The sequence below is a fragment of the Saccopteryx bilineata genome, chromosome 3 (assembly GCF_036850765.1).
Source record: "Saccopteryx bilineata isolate mSacBil1 chromosome 3, mSacBil1_pri_phased_curated, whole genome shotgun sequence".
In the NCBI taxonomy this organism is placed as follows: Eukaryota; Metazoa; Chordata; class Mammalia; order Chiroptera; family Emballonuridae; genus Saccopteryx; species Saccopteryx bilineata.
In genome coordinates, this window is record NC_089492.1 from 304,565,446 (window position 1) to 304,582,151 (window position 16,706).

Genomic DNA, 16,706 nt, shown 5'->3' on the forward strand with positions numbered 1-16,706 from the left:
TTCTTACCGTTAATAAACTTTATTAAATAATATAATTGCCATTATTATTAATGATTTCTTGCCAGCGTGAGGGCAATTTGTATATCCAATTTTTGAAAAATGTTTTATCTTTTGATGCAAAAAATTGAACCAGTGCTTGTTTGATATCTTCTTCATTTTTGAATTTTTTGCCCTTCAAAAAATTTTGTAAGGACAAAAACAAGTGATAGTCGGAGGGTGCTAAGTCTGGGGAATATGGTGGATGTGACAGAATTTCCCAGCCTAGTTCTGCATTTTTTTTTTTCTTTCATTTTTCTGAAGCTGGAAACAGGGAGAGACAGTCAGACAGACTCCCGCATGCGCCCGACCGGGATCCACCCAGCACGCCCACCAGGGACGACGCTCTGCCTACCAGGGGGCGATGCTCTGCCCATCCTGGGCGTCGCCATGTTGCGACCAGAGTCACTCTAGCGCCTGGGGCAGAGGCCACAGAGCCATTCCCAGCGCCCGGGCCATCTTTGCTCCAATGGAGCCTTGGCTGCAGAAGGGGAAGAGAGAGACAGAGAGGAAAGCACGGCGGAGGGGTGGAGAAGCAAATGGGAGCTTCTCCTGTGTGCCCTGGCCAGGAATCGAACCCGGGTCCTCCGCACGCTAGGCTGCATTTTTGTGACGAGTCCCCAAAGCAGCATGTGGCCTGGCATTATCATGATGCAGTATGATGTTCTTCCTATTGAACATCGCCGGCCTCTTTTCTTGGACTGCTGTCTTTAAATTATCCAGTTGCTGAAAATATTTCTCCGAATTGAGCTTTTTGTTCGGTTTTAAAAGCTCATAATGTATTGGTCCTCGAATGTCTTACCATATACACAACATTCTCTTATTCAGAGTCAAATTTGGTTTAGAGGTGGAAGGGCTAGGTTTTCTGGGTTCACATTGTGCCCTTTTCCTTACGATGTTTTCCTAGGTAATCCACTTTTCATCCCCAGTTATCATCCGGTTCAAGAGGGCTCGATTTTGTTCCGAGCAAGCAGAGATGTGCATATGACGACTCGATCATCCAAATTCTTCTGACTTAATTCATGTGGCACTCATCTTGGATATTTCCACACCAATCCTATCTTCCGAATATGGTCCGAAACGGTTTGCTGAGCTGAATCAAGCCTTTCTGCGATCTCCCATGTTGTCAGAAAAGGATCTTGCTCCAACATGGTCTTAACAACATCATCATCAATCAAAGATGGTCGCCCAGAACGTGGCTTATCAGAAAGGTCAAAATCACCTGTTTCAAATTTTTCGAACCATCTTCTGCATGTCCTATCAGAAACTGTACCTTCACCAAACACTTTCAATAAATTTCTACATGCTTCTGTAGCATTTCTTCCTTGTTGAAATTCGTAAAAATTACAGTGGCGTAAATGAACTTTATCAGTAGCCATGGGTACACTATCGCTTCACACATAAGACTAACGTGAATCTACTTTGTTTTAGTTAATTTGTTACGTCAGTATGTATACATTAAGTGATAAAAATAGAGAGGTACACATGCACCAAATAAACATGTGTTTACGTGTCGAAACTTGTTGTGATAGACACGGACAGAACTTTCCAGTAGACCTGATATATCTACCATCTAGGTGTTACCACTATTATCTATAGCTATTCTCCCCTCTCTATATACATACATACATATATATCCATATATGTGAGAAGAGAAAGGGAGTGAATACATTAAGTCATGATAAGAGATTCAATTTTTCTAAAAGAAGTCAAACATAATGAAACCAAAGCATCTTTGAAAGGTCTCTAGTCCTTACCAAAGCTTCAGCAATCAGTAAAAAGAACAAAGCATTTCTGATGACGGCCAACTCCGCGTCTCCAGCCAGGATCTCCTCCTCAAGTCTAACAGAACCATAATGCGCACGTTCAAAAACCCACCTGAACGTCTGCCCATGGGGCCCCTCATTCCCAGCGCGCCCCCTCCCCCAGCACCTGTTCTCTCTCGCAGGTCCCAGCCCAGCAAAGGGCACGGACTTCCCAGCTGCTCGGGGCAGAAATCCTGGCATCGTCATTGGTTCTGTCCTGCTCTCCCAATCACCCCTCCCCACCCCATCACCTGAAGTCTCCATTCTTTACCCTCCAACCATGTGCCTCCCTGAGTGACCCCCTACCGCCCCAGAGCAATGCAGCTTAAGGTCTGAGTTGGTGGTCACACTGCCTGGCTTGATTTCCGACCTTTCCACTGAAGGCAAGTTTCCTAACCTTTCAGGGCCTGGGCTCTCTCATATGTCAAATGGAGAGAGTAACTGAACTGATTTAACAAGGCTGTGGTCAAGATGAATTGTTACCATTCACAAAGAGAGTGTAGCAGTGCCTGGGACATGGTGAGTGTTCTCTAAATTTATTCTCACAATGCCTGTCTCATGCTGAGACTCAAGTTATTTCTTGTTCCAGATCCCCCTCTGGCCATCTCAGAAAATGAGACCCATCACTGAAGCACAAGTCCCGCCCCGCGTTGTTTACAAGGGCTGAAACTCAAAACAAATAATCCTCACAAGCCTTAGAAACTGGGACTGGTCATTCTCATTTCAATCCTTTTAACCCAAACAATTCAGCAACTATTGAATAGATTATAAACCCATAGCCCATGTATCACCCCTTAATCATTCACATCCCACAGGCTCAACACGTATCAAGTCAGGGTTCCCCTTCTCCTGCTTCTATGTAGTTTCGTCTATAGCCCCGTTTCTGTGTCTTCCCTGCTTCTCTGCACAATCGTCCTTTCCTGTGTTTCTGCTCCCATTCCACCACGCGTTCTCCCCTTTCCCTATTCCTGCCCTACACCTATTCCGAGAGTCTCTGTAAACCTAGTTCCAATATAGACGCTGTATCTAAACAGTCTGTGCCACTGTTCCCATCTCCGTGGACGTCTTTGTTCTCCCAAACCCTAGCCAGTAACCCCAGTTTCTCCAGTTCCTGTTCCACAAGCCCCACCCCCGCCCCGCAGGCTGCCTCCGAGCTGTTTCCTCCTCGGCTCCATCATCCCTAAACCCCCTTTTCTGTCCCTCCTCGCCCCCCAGCTCTCCTCCTCTGAGCCACTCCCTCCTTCTGAAGTGCCCCGTCCTGCGCCCCCACTTCTGCTCCCCAGCCTCCTCCCTGCGCCCTTCTCTCGGGGCCCCTCCCTCTCCTCGGGGTTTCTCCCCTTTCTTCCCCTCGCGCTCCTCTCCCCGGTTACTGTCACTCTCCCCGTCGCGGTCTCGTCCCCCGCACCCCCACGTTGCCGTCTCTTCATGGCCCCTCACTGACCTCTCCTCCCCTCCCGTGTCTCTCCGTCCCCTGACCCCTCCCAGCCCCGCTCTGCGCGTCCCCGGGGCCCCTTCGCTGTCGCCGCTCCCACACAGCCTCCCCGCGCGGGGCCGGGGGCTCTTCTGGGGACCCCGCGTTCTCGCCCCGAATCCCCGCCCCATGGACAGTGTGCTCTTCCTGTACCCAGGCCTCTTATTAAATGGGGGTTGGATCTCAGGAGGGGGTCCGCAGGTCCCCAGGCGGTGGAGGGGGGCAGTCCCGGCTCTACCGGCCGAGAGAGGCCGGGCGGGGGGAAGAGCACACACTGTCCGTCTCCCCGGACTTTAAACAGCGCGCGGGGGAGGGGGCTGCTCCCTCGGGACCGAGGCAGGAAACCCTGCGGCAGGGGGTCCCACGACCAACGGAGGGGGGACACCGGGCGGGGCGGCCTCAGAGTTTCTCCGGAAACCGACGCGGAGCCCCCACCCGGCAGCGAAGCGGGCAGGCTCGGGGCCTCTCACCGGGACTCCGCACTCACCCTGGGGGCTCGGGAGCGGCTCTCGGCGTGCAGGAATGGGGACGGGTTTACACCGGGAAGGACGGTTAACCGTTGCGACTCCACAGACACAGGCGCTGTAAGCCTGACTAAGCGGTGGCTCAGTGGATAGAGCGTCAAACTGGGATGTGAAGGACCGAGGTTCGAGACTCCGAGGTGGCCAGGTTGAGTGCAGGCTCATCTGGTTTGAGCAAAAGCTCACCAGCTTGGACCCAAGGTCGCTGGCTCAAGCAAGAGTTTACTGGGTCTGCTGAAGGCCCGCTGTCAAGGCACATATGAGAAGGCAATCAATGAACAACTAAGGTGTTGTAATGAAAGACCGATGATTGGTGCTTCTCATCTCTCCGTTCCTGTCTGTCTGTCCCTATCTATCACTCTCTCTGACTTTGTCTCTGTAAAATAATAAAAAAATAAAATTAAATTAAAAAGCTGCGCGTGCGTATTGCCTCAACAGCCGGCTGGAGATTGGCCGCCTGAGCGCTTCCTCAATGGGCGGGGCGGGACACACGGCGGCCTGTGACTGACAGAAGAAGGGAGAGGGGCGTGTGCATGGCTCGGGCTCCACTCTACCTGCTCTCATTGGTTACGGCCTTTCCTTGTTTATTAGTTTGACTTACCCATATCATTATTCCTAAAATTGAAAGATTTCCTTCAGCACTTCATATTATGATGACCCTCCATGGGTTGTATTTTGGATAAGGTATTTGCCACAGAGTTCTCTGGGCCTGATTAGGGGGTTGGGCAGTTGATAGCGCATCTCTGCCTGGGAAACTCAGGACCGGGGAGGGAACCTAGCTCCCCTGCTTGAGGGTGGGATCACAGACATGACTCCGAGGTCCCTGGCTCCCCACTATAGGAACGGGGACGGGGAGGGTCTGGCTTAAACCAGGAATCCCGTCACCTGCACCCCAGCCTCGTGACCTTTTCTTCTTCTTTTTTTTTAATAGTTTTTTTTTAAATCTTTTTCTTTCTTTCTTTCTTTCTTTCTTTCTTTCTTTTTATTCATTTTTAGAGAGGAGAGAGAGAGGGAGAGAGAAAGAGAGACAGAGAGAGAGAAGGTGGGAGGAGCTGGAAGCATCAACTCCCATATGTGCCTTGACCAGGCAAGCCCAGGGTTTCGAACCAGCGAACTCAGCATTTCCAGGTCGTCGCGTTATCCACTGCGCCACCACAGGTCAGGCATCGTGATCTTTTCTACTGCCTTTAAGGGTCATTAAGAAAATGCGCATGCGCACGACCTAAAAGACGTTTGAGGTCAGATTTCGAATTGTTTTCTGCCTAGGGAGGGAGTGAAAAGTTACCAGCCTCTGTCAAGACAGCTCATTGGAGCGGGCGGGATAGAGGAGCTACCTGAGCTCTCCTCCAGCTGCTGTCGCTGGATATAGACTTCCCCACATCATTATTATTAAAATTTGAATTTTATTTTTTTGTAGTGTTTCTTTCTTTCTTTCTTTCTTTCTTTCTTTCTTTCTTTCTTTCTTTCTTTCTTTCTTTCTTTCTTTCTTTCTTTCTTTCTCTCTCTCTCTCTCTCTCTCTCTCTCTCTCTCTCTTTCTTTCTTTCATTTTTTTTGTATTTTTCCGAAGCTGGAAATGGGGAGAGACAGTCAGACTCCCGCATGCGCCCAACGGGGATCCACCAGGCATGCCCACCAGGGGGCGATGCTCCGCCCCTCTGGGGCGTTTTACCATTGCGATCAGAGCCACTCCAGCGCCTGGGGCAGAGGCCAAGGAGCCATCTCCAGCGCCCGGGCCATCTCTGCTCCAATGGAGCCTCGCTGTGGGAGGGGAAGAGAGAGACAGAGAGGAAGGAGAGGGGGAGGGGTGGAGAAGCAGATGGGCACTTCTCCTGTGTGCCCTGGCCGGGAATCGAACCCGGGACCCCTTGCACGCCAGGCCGATGCTCTACCACTGAGCCAACCGGCCAGGGCCTGTAGTATTTTTCTTAAGTTGGAAACGGGGAGGCAGTCAGACAGACTCCCGGACCGGGATCCACCCAGCACACCCACCAGGGGGCGATGCTTTGCCTATCTTGGGGCATTGCTCTGTTGCAACCAGAGCCATTTCTAGCGCCTCAGGCAGAGGCCATAGAGCCATCCTCTGCGCCAGGGCAAACTTTGCTCCAGTAGAGCCTTGGCTGCGGGAGGGGAAGAGAGAGACAGAGAGGAAGGAGAGGGGGAGGGGTGGAGAATCAGATGGGCGCTTCTCCTGTGTGCCCTGGCTGGGAATCGAACCCGGGACTCCTGCACGCCAGGCCGACGCTCTACCACTGAGCCAACCGGCCAGGGCCTGAATTTTATTTCTACAAAATTAAATTTATAACTCTCGATTCAACTGGATCTTTGCCAAACACATATATACATATATTAATGTAACCAACTTTTTTTTACTATAAAGAGGACAAAAATAAATTGAAAATATCATAAATAAAAGAAACATTTTATTCATTGCAAAAATATAATATAAATGCATAATAAAAACATTTGTAATATTTTATATTGTAATTATGCTTACATGCCTATTTATTTTTAATAAGTGTAAGAAAAAACTCATTTGGATACAAATACGTCACATCTCACGCAATGGATCAACTGCATCGATCGAGTACGGACATTTACAGATTCGTCTTCCAATATCAAAAAGGAGGACATGTAGGAGGACACTTTTCGAGGGAGGACAGAACTTACAAAAGGACTGTCCTCCCTAATGGAGGACGATTGGTCACCTTACATATATACATATACATATATACATGTATATGCATATATATATCTATATAATTTTTTTTTTGAGAGATGAGAGATGGAAAGAGACAGGGACAAACACCGTGGTGGGATTCAGCCGGCTCTTGCACCGGTTCTACAAAACTGATCAATACTTTTTTGTTGAGTTCCACAAATTAGTAGTTAAAATGGCACTTGTCTTCACAGTTCTCTGTAAGGTAGGTGCCTGCCTGGCAGCTGGCCTATGTGGAAATTAAAAATTTACATTCCCCTAGCTTCCGGAGGACCCGGGTTCGATTCCCGGCCAGGGCACATAAGAGAAGCGCCCATTTGCTTCTCCACCCCTCCGCCGCGCTTTCCTCTCTGTCTCTCTCTTTCCCTCCCGCAGCCAAGGCTCCATTGGAGCAAAGATGGCCCGGACGCTGGGGATGGCTCCTTGGCCTCTCCCGCAGGCAGGCGCTAGAGTGGCTCTGGTCTCGGCAGAGCGACGCACCGGAGGGAGGGGCAGAGCATCGCCCCCTGGTGGGCAGAGCTTCGCCCCTGGTGGGCGTGCCGGGTGGATCCCGGTCGGGCGCATGCGGGAGTCTGTCTGACTGTCTTTCCCGTTTCCAGCTTCGGAAAAATACAAAAAAAAAAAAAAAAATTTACATTCCTTACTCTTTTTTAACATTCAGTGCACAAGAGCATATTCTATGCACCTATAATAATGTGCATTCTCTTCACAGGTGAAAAAAACTTTATGGAACTATGCTTGTAATATTTATTCATTTCATAAAACTCTATACATTCAATAAAATACATTTCAATTCTCCCGTGTTTTTTACTTCAGTATACAAACATATAACATCAAGAGAAAAAGTACTGCCTGATCAGGCGGTGGTGCACTAGATAGAGCAGTGGTCCCCAACCCCTGGGCTGCAGACCTGTACCGGTCCGCAGAGAAAGAATAACTAACTTACATTATTTCCATTTTATTTATATTTAAATCTGAATGATGTTTTATTTTTAAAAAATGACCAGATTCCCTCTGTTACATCTGTCTAAGACCCACTCTTGACTCGTCTCAGTCACGTGATACACTTATCCGTCCCTCCCTAAAGGCCAGTCCGTGAAAATATTTTCTGACATTAAACCGGTCCTTGGCCCAAAAAAGGTTGGGGGCAACTGAGATAGAGCATGGGACTGAGACACAGAGGAACCAGGTGCGAAACCCTGAGGTCTAGCACAGGCTCATTTGGTTTGAGCAAGGCTCACCAGCTTGAGCCCAAGGTCGCCGGCTTGAGGAAGGGATCACTGGATCTGCTGTAGATCCCCGGGTCAAGGCACAGATGAGAAAGCAATCAATGAACAAGTAAGGTGCTGCAACAAATAATTATCATTCTCATCTCTCTACCTTCCTCTCCATCTGTCTCTCTTCATGTCTCTCACTGTCTCTGTCACACACACAGACACAAAAGCAACTGGTAATAAGATTTAAAATTCAGTCTTTTTTTTTCTTTTAGATTTAGTGATTTTAAACAGAGGAGAGAGCCTGACCTGTGGTGGCGCAGTGGATAAAGCGTCGACCTGGAAATGCTGAGGTCGCCGGTTCGAAACCCTGGGCTTGCCTGGTCAAGGCACATATGGGAGTTGATGCTTCCAGCTCCTCCCCCCTGTCTCTCTCTCCCTCTCTCTTTCCTCTCTAAAATGAATAAAAAAAAAAAAATTTAAACAGAGGAGAGAGAAAGGGGTGGGGAAGAGTGGGATACATCAACTAGAAATAGTTCCATTTTGAATGGCTTGACAGGACAAGCCCAGGGTTTCAAACTGAGACCTCAGCGTTTCACATCTATGCTGTAGCTACTGCACCACCACAGGTCAGGCAATGTGCCTTCATCTTTTTTTTTTTTAATTTTTATTTATTTTTTATTTATTCATTTTAGAGTGGAGAGGAAGCGACAGAGAGAGAGAGAGAGAGGGAGAGAGAGAGAGAGGTAGAGAGAGAGAGAGGGAGAGGAGAGACAGAGAGAGAGAGAAGTGGGGGAGGAGCTGGAAGCATCAACTCCCATATGTGCCTTGACCAGGCAAGCCCAGGGTTTCGAACCGGCGACCTCAGGATTTCCAGGTCGACGCTTTATCCACTGCGCCACCACAGGTCAGGCCATCATCTTCTTTTTTAAATGTCCTCCCTCTTACATTAATGCCAATAATGATGCTCTGAACACCTTCATGGTGATGATTTAAATCAAAGTTTCTAGTGAACCACAAACACCTCCATTTAGGTTTTCTTCAGACACTGTACATGATCATGTCCCTAATCTTCAATAACAAGGAGATATGACTAAAACCAAATGAATAGAAAGAGGTCATAGACCTCTACAACAATCACCCACAATTTCTCATACACACCAGGAATAAAAACACAGCAGCAACTGATGTGAGAGTAGAATCACTTTAATATATTTTGTCACAATATCTCAAATAATGTCAACGTAAGAGAAAATTGATTCTAAATAATGATATATGATATATTTAAACATCCAACCCATGATATAATGAAGCATAATCAAAAGAAAGTTAACTGTTTTACAATTTAAATTATTACCTATAATATTATAATTTGGAATAATAAGTGAAAACTATTACTTACAGACTGATCTTCAGTGATATTTCAGGTTTTATTTATTTATTTATTTTTAGTGAGAGGAGGGGAGATAAGACAGGTGTCCGCATGTATCTCTCCCAGGATCTACACCAGGGGTCCCCAAACTGTGGCCCCCTGAGGCCATTTATCCGGCCCCCGCCGCACTTCTAGAAGGGGCACCTCTTTCATTGGTGGTCAGTGAGAGGAGCACATTGACCATCTATCTTATTAGCCAAAAGCAGGCCCATAGTTCTCATTGAAATACTGGTCAGTTTGTTGATTTAAATTTACTTGTTCTTTATTTTAAATATTGTATTTGTTCCTGTTTTGTTTTTTTACTTTAAAATAAGATATGTGCAGTGTGCATAGGGATTTGTTCATAGCTTTTTTATAGTCTGACCCTCCAACGGTCTGAGGGACAGTGAACTGGCCCCCCGTGTAAAAAGTTTGGGGACCCCAATCTACATGGTAACCTCAGTCTGGGGAAGATGCTCAAATCCACCAAGGTATACCCATTGCCCAGGGGCTAACACTGACCAAATGAGTGATCCTCAGCACCTAGGGCTGGAACTTGGATGAACCAAACTATTTTCAGTGTCTGAGTCCAATTCTGGAACCAACTGGCCAACTGGCTGTGAGAGGGGAAGAGAGACAAAAGGGGGAGAAGGGAAAGGAAGCAGATGATTGCCTCTCCAGTGTGTACTGAGTGGGGATCAAACCTAAGACATTTGCACGCAGGGCCAAAGCTCTAACCACTGAGCCCCCAGCCAGGGCCTCCAACTGGATTTCAATTCAATAGTTTCCCACATGTATATACATCTTTATGGTCACTTGGGCAGCAGAAATTCTGGGTTAGATTTTGAAGTGTGTATTTTGAACTAAGGTCTTCCATCATCTATTACAAAGATGAAATTTCTAGCCAGTTGCATTCTCTGATATAGAGTTGCATTCTCTGATATTGTAGTTCCAGCTAATAGGTTTCCTACATTCTTCATTTAATGTTTCTCTCTGGTATGAATTCTCATGTGTTGAATAAGTTATAAATGCTGAATAAAAGTTCTGCAACATTGTTTATATTTGTAAGGCTTCTCTCTGGTATGAATTGTAGCATGTTCTACTGAACTCCAATTAAAGGCTTTGATACATATTTCACATCTGTAATGCTTCTCACCTGTTGAGTATAATCTGAACAAGACCTAAAGGCTTTGCCACAGTATGAATTTTCTGATGTTTAGTACGTTTTCCCAGCTTACGAAATGCTTTGCCACAGACTTTACATTTGTAAGGTTTCTCTACAGTATGAGTTTTCTCATGTTTAGTTCGTTTTATCAGCTGATTAAATGCTTTGCTACAGACTTCACATTTGTAAGGTTTCTCTACAGTATGCATTCTCTTATGTCGAGTAAGTATTGACCACGTACTAAAGGCTTTGCCACATACTTCACATTTGTAAGGTTTCTCACCGGTATGAATTCTCACATGTTTAGTAATATCTGAAGGATACTGAAAGGCTTTGCCACATATTTCACATTTGTAAGGCTTCTCTCCAGTATGAATTCTCTCATGTTCAGTAAGTCTTGATCGCGTACTAAAGGCTTTGCCACATATTACACATTTGTAAGGCTTCTCTCCCGTATGAATTCTCATATGTTGAGTAAGTGTTGACCGCCTACTTAAGGCTTTGCCACATATTTCACATTTGTAAGGCTTCTCTCCTGTGTGGGTTTTCTCATGCATAGTAATATATGAACGCTGCTTAAAGGATTTGCCACATATTTCACATTTGTAAGGCTTCTCGCCGGTATGAATTCTCACATGTTTAGTAATATCTGAAGGATAATGAAAGGCTTTCCCACATATTTCACATTTGTAAGGCTGCTCGCCAGTATGAATTCTCTCATGCACAGTAAGTCTGGCCCACCGATTGAAGGCTTTGCCACATATTTCACATTTATAAGGCTTCTCGCCAGTATGAATTCTTACATGTTGAGTAATATCCGAACAATACCTAAAGGCTTTGCCACATGTTTCACATATGTAAGGCTTCTCTACAGTATGAGTTTTCTCATGTTTAGTACGTTTTACCTGCTGCTTAAATGCTTTGCCACAGACTTCACATTTGTAAGGCTTCTCTTCAGTATGAATTCTTGTATGTCGAGAAAGTCTTGACCACGTAGTAAAGTCTTTGCCACAGATTTCACATTTGTAAGGTTTCTCTCCAGTATGAATTCTCACATGTTGGGTAAGTTTTGAACGTGTACTAAAGGTCTTGCCACATATTTCACATTGGTAAGGCTTCTCTCCAGTATGAATTCTCTCATGTTCAGTAAGGTTGGACCGCTTATTAAAGGCTTTTCCACATATTTCACACGTGTAAGGATTCTCTTTGGTAGTAATTCTCTTATGTTTAGTAAGTTTAGAATGCAGAATAAAAGATTTGTCACATTTTTCAGATTTGTATTTCTTCTCACCAGTATGAACTCTTTCATGGACAGTAAGTTGTGAATGGAAAGTAAAAGTATTGTCACATTCTTTGCATTTGTAATACTTGTCTGCCATATGGATTTTCTTATGTTTCTTTAAACTGGATAAATGACTAAAGAATTTCCTACACTGACAGCATTTGTAAGCTTCTTCCCCAGTATCAATATTCTCAAATTGATTAATATTGAAATATTGGCTCAAAGATTTGTTACATTCACTATTTTGGTTTGTCTTCTCTATAATATAACTATTCTGATGTGTATTGAGATTTGAGGTTCGATTAAAAACATTCTTACTTTTATGATGGTTCTCTGAAAAGGTAGTTCTTGAATAGCTTTTCGAATTTGACCACTGGTAAAAGTTGTTCCAAGATTCGTTAAACTGATTACTTCTCTCTTCATTACATGTAATCTGGTAATCATTAAAAATATAAAGGCCATTAGTGAGGGCTCTAATTTCATTAAACATGTAAAATTTTTTCCCAATTACCTATTCCATGAAACCTTCTGAACCATGGTATTTGCATAAAAACCTTGCCAAGTGTATTAAATACAGACTTTGGATCTAGGAGGGGTTACTTCAAAGTAAAAGCATAAAAAATTCCTATTTAAGCGATTCTCGAACCTGGCCAATTGGCTCAGTGGTACAGTATCTGCCTAGCATGTGGATGTACTCGTTTGATTCTCAGTCAGGGAACACAAGGGAAGCAACTATTTGCTTCTCCATTTCTCCTCCTGTTCCTTCTATTTCCCTGTTCTCCTACGGCCATGGCTCAGTTGGTGCAAGTTGGCTTTGGGTGCTGAGGAGGGCTCCATGGCCTCGTCTCGGGTGCTAAATAAGCTCAGATGCCGAGCAGTGGAGCCACGGCACGAGATGGGTACAGTATCACCCAGTAGGAGGCTGGCCAGATGAATCCCAATCACGGTGCTTGCATGAGTCAGTCTGCCTCCCTGCTTCTCACTTAAGAAAAACAAATTTAAAAATAAAAAATAAAAGATTCTCAAAATGATACCCTTTAGAATTTCCATTTGCATTTTTAATCTCTGATTTTCAGAAACGTTTGATTTGAATCATTGTTTAAACCAATACTATATTTTGCCTGGTCCCAATGAGTATTTATTTGTAATACTAACAAGATAACTTCAGATTTTGCCAATTTCCTTTCAGAGAATAGGTATGTATAAATATAAAAATTGTTTTGAGCCTGACCACGTGATGGTGAAGTAGATAGAGCACTGGACTTGAACACAAAGGATGCTGGTTCAAAACCTTGAGGTCACTGGTTTGAGCATGAGCTCATCTGCCTTGGGTGCGAGTTCAGCAGCTCGAGCGCAGGGTGGCTAGCTTGAGCGAGGGATCATAGACATGATCCTATGGTCGCTGGCTTGAGCCCAATGTTGCTGTCTTGAGCAAGGGATCAGTGGCTCAGATGCAGCCTCCCAGTCAAGGCACATATGGAAAAGCAATCAATGAACAACTAAGGTGCCACAGCAAAAAACTGATGCTTCTCATCTCTCTCCCTTCCTGTCTGTCTGTCCCTATCTGTCCCTCTCTCTGTCTCTCTGTCCCCTTGCTTAAAAAAAAATAATTGTTTTGACTCTTTGTGTTTAGGATACTGTTCTCAAAACATAATGGATTTAAAGAGGTAATTCTAACAAGATGTTTTATATATTTGACTTATTTTCAAAAACAAGGATATTATTAAAAGTAACAGCCCCAGTTTTGCTATGTCCATCATAACATCTTCTGACCTACACTTGAGCTAACATTTCCAATCTTTCATTAAGTATTCATTTTTGGGCCACACCTTCCATATCTTACCAGTAGCATCTTGTACAATGAATCCTCTATGTATGGCTTTGGCAACAAACCCTGGGTCCCTTCAGAAGACATAACTGAAAGACACAAAATAAATTTTCACAAACTACACTCAAGTAAATATACTTTAAATTTTAATGAACATAATTAGTACTGAGTACAGGACTTCAGCAATATGGTATTTTAGGAAGTATCAGAACTTCACTCTTTAATGGAGAAGTGAATTTAGAAACAATCACTAACACAATAGCCCTTTTTTGAGGGTTCCAAGAGCCAATCAGACTACAGGAGCCTCAGTGAAAGATACCTATCAAAAAAGAAAGATAAGATGCTTATATTTGTCCCAAATAGCAGACCATACTCCTGGATATACCATGCCAGTACTGTGAGAAAACTCCCAAAGCCCACTTCTCCTCTGGAGAGAAATAAATGAGGGTACTGTGTGTCTAATGATCTGGTGCTTTTGCCACTGCCTGAGAAACTGTTTTCTCTTTTGTGGGACACAAAGCACTGGAATTATGACAGGACACCATGGATGTACTCTGGTGGCTGATTTTTAAGAAAGGCGACTGTTTAAAAAGCAAGGGGACTGCATTATGAAAGAAAGACAAGAGGTAAAAACAATGGTTCCACAGCCTCTAAAGAAGAGAGAACATTTGCCTGACCAGGCAGTGGCGCAGTCAGCATTGGACTGGGATGCCAAGGACCCAGGTTCGAGACCCCGAGGTCGCCAGCTTGAGCACAGGCTCATCTGGCTTGAGCAAAATAAAAAATGTTCACCAGCTTAGACCCAAGGTCGCTGACTCAAGCAAGGGGTTACTTGGTCTGCTGAAGGCCCGCGGTCAAGGCACATATGAGAAAGCAATCAGTGAACAACTAAGGTGTTGCAACGAAAAACTGATGATTGATGCTTCTCATTTCTCTCCGTTCCTGTCTGTCTGTCCCTATCTATCCCTCTCTCTGACTCTCTCTCTGTCCCTGTAAAGAAAAAATAAAAATAATAAACTTAAAAAAAAAAAAGAAAAAAAGAAGAGAGACCATTTTTTTTTTTTTTTTTTTTCATTTTTCTGAAGCTGGAAACGGGGAGAGACAGTCAGACAGACTCCCGCATGCGCCTGACTGGGATCCACCCGGCACGCCCACCAGGGGCAACGCTCTGCCCACCAGGGGGCGATGCTCTGCCCATCCTGGGCGTCGCCATGTTGCGACCAGAGCCACTCTAGCGCCTGAGGCAGAGGCCACAGAGCCATCCCCAGCGCCCGGGCCATCTTTGCTCCAATGGAGCCTTGGCTGCGGGAGGGGAAGAGAGAGACAGAGAGGAAAGCGCGGCGGAGGGGTGGAGAAGCAAATGGGCGCTTCTCCTGTGTGCCCAGGCCGGGAATCGAACCCGGGTCCTCCGCACGCTAGGCCGACGCTCTACCGCTGAGCCAACCGGCCAGGGCTAAGAGAGACCCATTTTTTGCCCTGGCTGGATCACTCAGATGGTTAGAGGTCTTCCTAAAGCACAGAGGTTGCACGTTTGATCACCCGTGAGGGCACACACAGAAACATATTGGTGTTTCTGTCCCTTTAAAATCAATAAATGACTTAAAATTTTTTCCTAATATTTATATAATGATTTTAGAGAAAGGGAAACAGACACAGAAAGAGAGAATCGCTGATTTCCTTTTCCAGTCATTGGTTAATTCTTATATTTGCCCTCACCAGAATCAAACCCAATACCCTGGCCTATCAAGATGATGCTCCAACTGAACTACCCAGCCTGGGACAGAATATACTATGGTCTCAATCAAACACAGGATATTCTCCTGTGCTGTGAACTGGTTATTCTGTAAAACAAGGCTCAGTAAATTTAATAAGATGCAAATCAGACAGGTATCATCTGACCACAGAGAAATGAAACTAAGAATCAAAAGTAAATGAAAATGAAAGGGACAAAGTATTTGTGGGCTGAAAAATAATATAAACCAGTGTAACAACAACAACAACAAAAATAAATTGAGATAAATGAAATAAAACATAATATGCCAAATACTATGAGATTCAGAGAAATTAATACCAATAGGAAATTTTATAGAGAAAACTACTTACAGGAAAAATAAATCAAATTAACAACATAACTTTATACATCAAGGATGAAGATAATCTAAGCCCAATAGCACAATAAAAGAATTTTCAAAACAAACGAAAAGAAACAAAGGTACTACAAATAAATAAAACCACAAACCAAAATCTCTGATAAACAATGATACACAACTTCTCAATAAAATACTGACAAAATGAATTCAAAGTCAGAGTATATGATTTATACACCATGGATGAGTGGAAACACTACTGGAAGGAAAGGGTGTTTCAACACATGGGATAAAAAAATGTAAGGGCACAGTTACAGAATGAGGTCAAAACCACGTGAGCACTGTTAAATAATGCAGAAATTTAAACTGAATATATGAACAATCTTGTTTTCATAAAACTAGCCAAAAAACTAGGAAGCAAAAAAATACCTGAAAGTAATAAAGATCATAAATAAACAGCCCTAACGAACAACATAATCAACAGTAGAAGACGAAAACCTTCCTTCTGTAACCAGGGACAATGCAAGGTTGTCATCCACTCTTATCACTTTGATCTCATACAGTACTAGATGTCCTAGCCTCAACTGATAGGCGAGGAAAAACATAAAAGGCATACAATTGGAAAAAACACAAGTAAGATGACAGGTGACATGTTAGAAAACTCTAAATAATCCACATTTAAATAACAATTCAAAGAAATGAAGCAAAATTTATAATACAAAATCAACATACAAAAATTAGTTCTCTTTTTACACAGTAACAATAAACTCAATAAACTTTTATTTAAAAAATTTTATTGATTAATGTTAGTGAGGGGGCAGGGAGAGAGAGGAACATAAATCTGTTCCTTATATGTGCCCTGACTGGGGATCAAACCAGCAAACTCTGTGCTTCAGGCCAATGCTCTAACCAACTGAACTATCTGCCAGGGCAACAAATAATCTTTAAAAAAAATTAAGAATAAGGTGACATTAATAATAGCATGAAGAACTATAAGACACTTTGGGTTACTGTTGGTGGTGCAGTGGATAGAGCATCAGCCTGGGATGCTGAGGTCCCAGGTTCAAAACCTCAAGGTTGCTGGCTTGAGCGCGGGCTCACCAGCTTGAGCAGGAGTCACAGGCCTGAGCAAGAGGTCATGGCTCGGCTGGAGTTCCCCCATAAGGCAC

General features: G+C 44.2%; 1 protein-coding gene across 3 annotated transcripts in view; it reads right to left on the bottom strand.

The window, feature by feature from the left end:
- Positions 1-8,764: 8,764 nt before the first annotated feature.
- Positions 8,765-16,706, bottom strand: part of LOC136332031 (zinc finger protein 420-like) — a 34,487-nt gene continuing 26,545 nt past the window's right edge. For all 3 annotated transcript variants that reach the window (XM_066271259.1, XM_066271261.1, XM_066271260.1), the window contains 2 exons: positions 13,466-13,539; positions 8,765-12,055 (listed from right to left, as the gene is read on the bottom strand). In XM_066271259.1, coding sequence (XP_066127356.1) covers positions 10,328-12,055; positions 13,466-13,539 — 1,802 coding nt within the window. In that variant the 3' untranslated portion in view covers positions 8,765-10,327. The remainder of the gene's footprint in view (positions 12,056-13,465; positions 13,540-16,706) is intronic.